This window comes from Chenopodium quinoa, unplaced genomic scaffold (assembly GCF_001683475.1).
Source record: "Chenopodium quinoa cultivar QQ74 unplaced genomic scaffold, ASM168347v1, whole genome shotgun sequence".
NCBI classification, from domain to species: Eukaryota; Viridiplantae; Streptophyta; class Magnoliopsida; order Caryophyllales; family Amaranthaceae; genus Chenopodium; species Chenopodium quinoa.
Genome location: NW_018743942.1, coordinates 1,543,997 through 1,552,130, shown reverse-complemented (window position 1 = coordinate 1,552,130; position 8,134 = coordinate 1,543,997). Strand labels below are relative to the sequence as shown.

Below are 8,134 nucleotides of genomic sequence, written 5' to 3'. Positions count from 1 at the left end.
CCAAAAAAAATAATATTAAAAAAAAAAACAAAAACATAAAAAATTAACCTTTAATCGATGGGCAAAGAAGTGAATTAATTGCTTCAATTTGAATTGGGAATTAGATGAATAGATGATTGAAGAATGATGGAAGATAACCCAGCGTTTGATAAATTTGACTGAGGAATTTTTTTTATTTTTTTTTTCCGTTGAAAATCCTTGAATAGAGAAAAAGAAAATAAAATTTTCCATGAAATTGATTGAAGTAATTATAATAGTACTAATTTGAATTGATGGAGGAATTTGGAAAATCGTAGAATTTAATACTTCCTCCGTTCTTTTATTATTGCATCACTTGCCATTTTAGGAAGTTTCACAAATATTGCATCATTTCCTCTTTAGAAAAAAAATTATTTGTGTTCACACTATAAATACCCAACATACCCTTACTTTTTCACATTTACTTTTTAGTTTATTAATATGTCACATGGGCAATTTTGTATTTTTACCTTTCTCTCTCTTACTTTTTTCCATTACCAAAATATTTGTACCCAACCCCTATGGTGCAATAATAAAAAAACGGAGGAAGTATGAAAGTTAGATTAAAGAGATAAAGATAATGAGGGTGATAAACAAGGAGACTTTATGTGTGTGTGTGTGGGGGGGGGGGGGGGGGGGTGGGGGGGGGGGGCTCCTTTAAAATTGGAGGCCCTGTGCAAAGGGGCACCTTGCACTTGCTCTTCTACAAGCCTGGACATGACTAGGGTTTGACATACTACACAATTAGCAGTCAATTGAGAATTGATAAGCTAGCAACCAAATCCTAAAAACCATGTATGAAGGAGTCAATACCAGTTAAAAATTGGTGAACCTTTTGGTCTTCTCGTTCCAATGCAGACCTTATAGAGCAACCTGCTTCGATACCATGCTGGAATCAAGAATGAAGGAATGAGAGTTTGTTCTCTTCTGTATTTCTTGAGTGATACCTTGCGACCCCTCCAACATTTACATGCATATTAGGTTAATATTAACTAAGAAAATACAGTTATATAATCCTAAATATATGCAAAAGATATACATCAATGCTACGTCTAATATAATACCTCCGAATACACTCGCCTTTTCTTTCTTATATTTTCAAATTAATTTGAATTTATGAGTTATTAGCCTTTCATACTAGTTAGTTCACCTCAAAAAAAGACAAAGAACTACATACTATTATTGTTAAGACTATTCTAGCTCTTTTATGCTTTTAAACTTTTTTTTTTTTTTAATTCACCTCAAAGAAAGACAAATTAATATGATCCTTACATTTAGATAACAATCCAATTCATTCATTAAAAAAAAAAAAAGTCAATTGTTGAGTTCAACTTGTGGTTCATGAATATTTTAGTCAATATCAAAACTTTAATTATTGGCTCCACACATTAAAACTCTACTCATATAATTCTTCTTGTTGAGTAGATGACCAATATTACTAGAAAGAAAAGGAAAATATAAGATATGGTTTGCTAATTGCCACAAATTAAGGGTGTGTATGAACCTCACAAAGATGTCTTATCTCATCTTGTTACACTTCAATAAGACAAACTTTACATTTTTTATGTTTTTTAGTTCAAATTTTATTCACGACTTTCAAGGCATTCAGACATATTTCAAACATCCATCAAGCTTCAAAACCGCAACCCTTTTGTGCGACGGCGCAGCCGTGACAACCGCCGTCACTCTAGGCATCTGCAACCTCTCCTTTCTTCCACTAGTTCTTATTCCTTCTTGGTTCTTTCTCTCTTTAAAGGTTAAGGTACTATTTTTATGTTTTTTTTTTTTTTTCACTAAATTTAATATGATGTTAAGCATTACTTTAGTTATGTTTGTGTCAATATTTTTGATGGGTTTTTGAATTTTGAAGTACCCTTTTGTTTTTTATCTTCTTGTATTTTGTTTGTTTTTAATTTGTTTATATGCAAGTGGGTATGTGTAGATTTTGGTGAAATGTTGGTTAAATGTTATATTTGCTGAAATGATGTGAATTAATTTTAGTTGGCAATTTTATGTTGTGGAAGGTGGTATCAGACTATTAGAGCAAATGAGCAATGTCATATACTTCTGTACAATTTTAACTGTATGTATGTATATTGTATTTCTTTTGTATTTTGGAATGAGGATATTACCATCTTACAAAGTAGCTAATGTATTTAAGGGGAGTAAAACGTTCAATTGTATGTTTGACTACATTCGATTGTATGGTGATGAACTGAATTGTCATTCATTACGGATTTAAGGAGGTTTTATAGAATTGCTATGAAATTAGCTTAGAAGATGAAGTTTGGTACATAATCTGTTTGGAAAGATTGTGTAAGGAAGTAGAGTCATCTTCATCTATTTGATGCTATAACTTCTTCTTCATGCCTTCACCTATTCCTTATGTATACAGTTGGTATGTCATTAATCAATTTGAACATGTATTGTTACTCATATGTTTCCGAATTCCTTAATTTGCTACTGTCTGAATCTTCATTTACAGCAAAGTTAAAAATGATAGCATATTGTTGCATTTTTTTGTTGCAGATTTGGCATTTGAGGCCCCTTGTTTGCGCTACATATGGGTTAGTTTTCAGTTATGGGATTAAGGGAAGATGGATGATGGGTTTGACTGTGACTGGCTCTTTGCTTTACCAGTTCATTGGAAGATTGTTAATTTCCTTCCAATTATATCTACATGATTCCTGCAAAAAAATTATATCTACATGATAGTCAGGTTAGGCCTGTTGGTTGGTGCTTCCATCGCAGCCTACACTGTTAGGCAGGTTAATGTCAGAGGTCCAAAGTCATCAAAGTCCTCAGTTAAACGTAAAGGTATTTGTTGATATTAGAATTTATTTGCCTTAGTTAATTTTGTATCAATCTTCGTCAATCTATGTCTTATGAGACGAAGTCATCTTTAAATTAATTTCATTAGCTAATTATACAAACTATATCCAACTGGAGATGACACTTTTACTGAAGTTTCTATCAGATCTGACTCGTGTCATTATTCATGTGCAAATTTGTGATGCAGTAAATGATCAAGATGCGCAAGAAAAGGAAAATCTTGACTACACAAATATCAGCAGCAATGAGAAGGTAATATTGCAATCTCAATTAGATTCTTTACTATCAAGGTTTCTCTGGTGTATCAGTGTATGTATAAATGATGAAGCATTGCTAGATGATTTACTGAGCTCTCAAATTTATTGTTCAGGAGCAAGAAGAGGAAAAAGAAGAGGTTAAACTAATAAGCGGGGAGATAAACCCTCCCATTGTTGATACTTTTGACATTGGAGAGGATGAATTCGAAGAGCTTTTATCAGGGCAGATGGACTTTCCTGTACCAGATGCTGAGAAAGTTGCAAAGGCTGATCGTCAGCGAGTTTATGAAGAAGAGATGGCAAACAATGCAAGTGAACTAGAACGGTTGCGCACTCTTGTACAGGAGCTTGAGGAAAGAGAAGTACGACTAGAAGGGGAACTGCTGGAATATTATGGTTTAAAAGAGCAAGAGTCTGATATAATGGAGCTCCAACGGCAACTCAAGATCAAGACCGTTGAGATTGATATGCTGAAGGTTAACATTAACTCGCTGCAAGCAGAAAGAAAAAAACTTCAAGAAGAGGTTGAGCTAGGAGCTTCTGCCAGGAAGGATCTGGACTTGGCAAGGAAGAAAATTAAGGAGTTGCAGAGGCAAATTCAGCTCGAAGCTAATCAGACGAAGGGCCAACTTTTGCTCCTTAAACAGCAAGTCAGTGGATTACAGTCTAAGGAGGAAGAGGCCTACAAGAGGGATTCTGAAGTTGAAAAGAAATCTAAAGCTGTTAAACAATTAGAGGCCGATTTAGCAGAGCTTAAGAGAAAAAACATTGAGCTTCAGCATGAAAAGAGGGACTTGTTGATTAAATTAGATGCTGCTGAAGCTAAAGCAGCTGTACTTTCCGACATGACAGAGGTCAGGAGTTTAAAATCTTTTTCATTCTTCTCAGCTCCCTAAAATGAATGCTATTAAAAAAAAATTTAAACATATCTTTATCTATGGTTTCGTTGTAGATGATAGTTCTTACTTGGTTACATTGAGACTTTTTGTATACATAAAAATAGGCTCTTGCCTTTTTATCACTCCTGGATCGGCAATTAAACACTTGGTATTTTCTAGTAAACTAAGTGTATATTGTGCATGAGACTAACTGGGGTTTGTGGTGGTGAAGGAACTACAGTGCAGAGAGTTATTGTTATTTATTTTGTTTTGTCTTCAGTTATTATGAAAATGAACTGGATTTAGTCACTAGATATAATTAACTTCAGTATACATACTGTTATACAGTTAAGTTCACGTAAATGAAATGTGTTATTGCTATCAATTATCTAACTTTCTTGTACTTACACTGATTCTGTGCTTCTGCAGACTGAAATGGTTGCAAAGGTTAGAGAGGAGGTCAATGACTTAAAGCATTCAAATGAAGATTTGCAAAAGCAGGTTGAGGGACTTCAGATGAACCGGTTCAGTGAAGTTGAAGAGTTGGTCTACCTACGTTGGGTGAATGCGTGCTTGAGACATGAACTTCGAAACTACCAGACACCAGCAGGAAAGATGTCTGCTCGTGAGCTTAGCAAGAACTTAAGCCCTAAATCTCAAGAGAAGGCCAAACAGCTCTTGTTAGAATATGCCGGCTCAGAACGTGGCCAAGGGGACACTGATCTTGAAAGCAACTTCTCTCAACCATCTTCTCCTGGAAGTGAAGATTTTGATAATGCTTCAATTGACAGTTCCACGAGTAAATACAGTAGTTTAAGTAGGAGACCAAGCATTATACAAAAGCTAAAGAGATGGGGTAAAAGCAAAGATGATTCAAGTGCACTTTCATCACCAGCTAGGTCTTTCTCAGGAGGCTCACCTAGGAGCAGGGCTAGCATGAGTCAGAAGCAAAGGGGGCCACTGGAATCCTTGATGCTAAGAAATGCAAGTGACAGTGTTGCAATAACCTCATTTGGGAAGGCAGAACAGGACATGGATGGATCTGAAACTCCAGATCTCCCCCGCATTAAAACCCGGGTTCCTTCGAATGATTCATTGAATTCTGTTGCAGCTTCATTTCAGCTGATGTCAAAATCAGTCGACGGAGGCATTGATGAAAAGTATCCTGTATACAAAGACAGGCATAAACTGGCATTGGAGAGAGAAAAACAGCTCAAGGAAAAAGCAGAGCTAGCAAGAGCTGAAAAGTTTGGTGATAAGTCAGGTTTGAAGCCTGAGTTTAAGGCAATTAGCAAATCTGCAGCTTTGCCTCCAAAACTTACTCAGATAAAGGAAAAGGTACAGGTTCCTAGCAATACAGGTGATCAATCTGGTGATAGTAAAATGGCTGATTCTTCAGTGGTGAGCAAAATGAAACTTGCAGAGATTGAGAAAAGGCCTCCAAGGGTACCACGCCCCCCACCAAAATCATCTGGAAGCAACGCTTCTAGTGGAAATGTTAATGTGTCCAGTGGAGTACCATCAGGAGGCCCACCACCACCCCCACCGCCACCCCGTGCTCCTGGTGCACCTCCGCCTCCCCCTCCACCTCCAGGAGGCTTAGCAAGAGGGACTGGAAATGATGAAAAGGTTCACCGTGCTCCTGAAGTTGTTGAATTTTATCAGAGCTTGATGAAAAGAGAGGCAAAGAGAGATACAACAAGTCTGATATCAACTACTTCTACCACAGCTGATGCAAGGAGCAATATGATTGGTGAAATTGCGAATAAATCCACCTTCCTCTTAGCAGTATGTCTTATTGTTTTTCTAATAGTTGTCATTTTCTTTGTTTTGTGTTTGGATGTAATCTTCATTGTTTCTTGACTGATAAAATTGTGTTTCATTTTGATGTAACCAGGTGAAAGCTGATGTTGAAACTCAAGGTGATTTTGTTCAGTCATTAGCATCTGAAGTCCGAGCTGCTTCTTTCATTGACATTGAAGATCTGGTTGCATTTGTGAATTGGCTAGATGAAGAACTTTCCTTCTTGGTATGTCCATGGTTATTCCTTTTATTTTATATGCTTGACCTCCTAGTTTCAATACTAGTACAAGTTCTGTATGACAGTATGTATGTTCTAAATAATTAAAGTATATTATATTGCTGCTCTTGCAGTGGCTAAATGATCTTCCCTATAAATGTGCTGTGATTCAGAAATATAGGTATTTTGTTTATGTGATATTGTGAATAAGAAAACTAACTTACTTTACCTACTTTAAAGGGAGAGGAAAACCTACTCATCTATGGATAATGAGTTTCTAGTTATCTCTTAGCATAATTCCTATTGCAACCTAACTTGACTTAGTCCCTATCTTCTGAAGTCATATAAGCTGTTCTTCACTTGACTATACAAAATGAAAGCATATTGCAATTTGTTTAATCACAACCTGTTACCCTTTTTTAATTTTTGTAATGGCTATAATTGTTTTAAGTCTTAGTTTTACTTATGTTGTGGTTAGGTTGATGAGAGGGCAGTTCTCAAGCACTTTGATTGGCCTGAGGGTAAAGCTGATGCTTTAAGAGAGGCTGCTTTCGAATATCAAGATCTGGCAAAGTTGGAGAAGCGTGTTTCATCTTATGAAGATGACCCCACCATTCCATGTGACAAGGCTCTCAAAAAAATGTACTCATTACTTGAAAAGTAAGTACTAGTACTATAACCTTCCTCTAGTGAAATTGCAAAATAAAGCAGAGCATAGCATAATGTTGCCGAGTGTATCTAAAATGTTCTGTAAATCCTATATATTGGAATGAATTTTGCACTCAGCTTTAGTAGCTTACTTGGACCTCATTCATGGAATTTCTTCATCCAGGGTTGAACAAAGCGTGTATGCATTGTTGCGCACACGTGACATGGCTATTTCAAGATATAAGGAGTTCGGGATTCCAGTGAATTGGTTGATGGACTCAGGAATTGTTGGCAAGGTAACAATTTCATGACTAGAAACTGAACTTTCACATCTGTTACTGTTAATATTATATTAAGAAAATTATTTGGTTGGTTTTCATATTTTTCAAGTTTAATATTGAAAAAATCTACATGATTGAGGTTTTTTATTATTAAATATCGGTATCTGCATTCAGATCAAGCTATCATCAGTACAATTAGCAAAGAAGTACATGAAGCGTGTGGCAACAGAACTTGATACACTCAGTGGTCCGGAAAAGGAACCAAACAGAGAATTCATACTCTTACAAGGCATTCGGTTTGCTTTCCGTGTACACCAGGTATGTTCCTGTTCTGCATTAACTTACTGGTGTGACCTTATTGCTATAAATATTATAGCTGCTGAGTATCATTGAGATAGTTCTAGCTGAAGGTCCCAGTACAATAATACTCAAGAAATGACTTTTAATTAATCTTACTTTGATTTTCCTTGCTGTAGTTTGCTGGAGGTTTTGATGCTGAAAGCATGAAAGCATTTGAAGATTTAAGAAATCGCGCTAACACACAACCGAACGAAGATAGTAAGCTGGAAATCTGAGTGGTGCTCTAATGTTACTCCTTGAACAGAATATATATATACATTTATCTTGTACATCTTACCATTATTTACAAACTTCAGGAATATATTAGCAATTTTATACAACGTTAAGTTTTTTGAGGTCAAAAGGAAAAAAAATGTACTTGTACAAGCAAGAGGTTCATAAGTTCATTCCTAAATAATCCTGATCCTTGTCTTGCTCCCACTCCTCCTCCTGCTTCTGCTACCTAGTTGCTTTGGCATGAATGAATTGAGACGAGGTGAACTGTGGCACTGGCTATCAGCTGTTTTTAAAGCATAATGCCAACTGTTGTACCGAAAACAGTCCTGCTCTTAAATTGTCTCTTTTAGATTCTATTGGCATAGCTTTGACGAAACTCAGCTGCCATCTCAAACACCTGAAGGCAGCCTGATTGCACTGTGCTACCTGAATATCCTGGACTTATTTCAGGTTCGAGAAGCTTGAAATCCTTGAACTAACTTACCTTTCTCTTCTCGTTATTTGCTGGGAGGAAGTGCAGCTAAGTTTCAAAGTCTAGTCACCAACAATGATAACTATGAGATGCAAGTTCACAAATGAGCCTGGTCTCTTGAAGGAAATATGTGAAAGTTTAAATTAAAGCTA

At 36.2% G+C, this 8,134-nt stretch overlaps 1 protein-coding gene across 2 annotated transcripts; it reads left to right on the top strand.

Moving 5' to 3' along the window:
- The first annotated feature begins 1,520 nt into the window (after positions 1-1,520).
- LOC110688836 (protein CHUP1, chloroplastic-like) lies at positions 1,521-7,714 on the top strand. Of its 2 annotated transcripts, none has more exons than XM_021865593.1 (10): positions 1,521-1,774; positions 2,548-2,835; positions 3,038-3,102; positions 3,221-3,961; positions 4,415-5,773; positions 5,883-6,014; positions 6,484-6,665; positions 6,838-6,949; positions 7,109-7,252; positions 7,411-7,714. In XM_021865593.1, the coding sequence occupies exons 2-10, from the start codon at positions 2,727-2,729 to the stop codon at positions 7,507-7,509; spliced, it is 2,943 nt and encodes a 980-aa protein (XP_021721285.1). In that variant the 5' UTR covers positions 1,521-1,774; positions 2,548-2,726; the 3' UTR covers positions 7,510-7,714. The 2 variants fall into 2 exon arrangements, with proteins under 2 accessions (XP_021721285.1, XP_021721284.1); XM_021865592.1 differs by having other exon boundaries at positions 1,521-1,780.
- Positions 7,715-8,134: the final 420 nt, after the last annotated feature.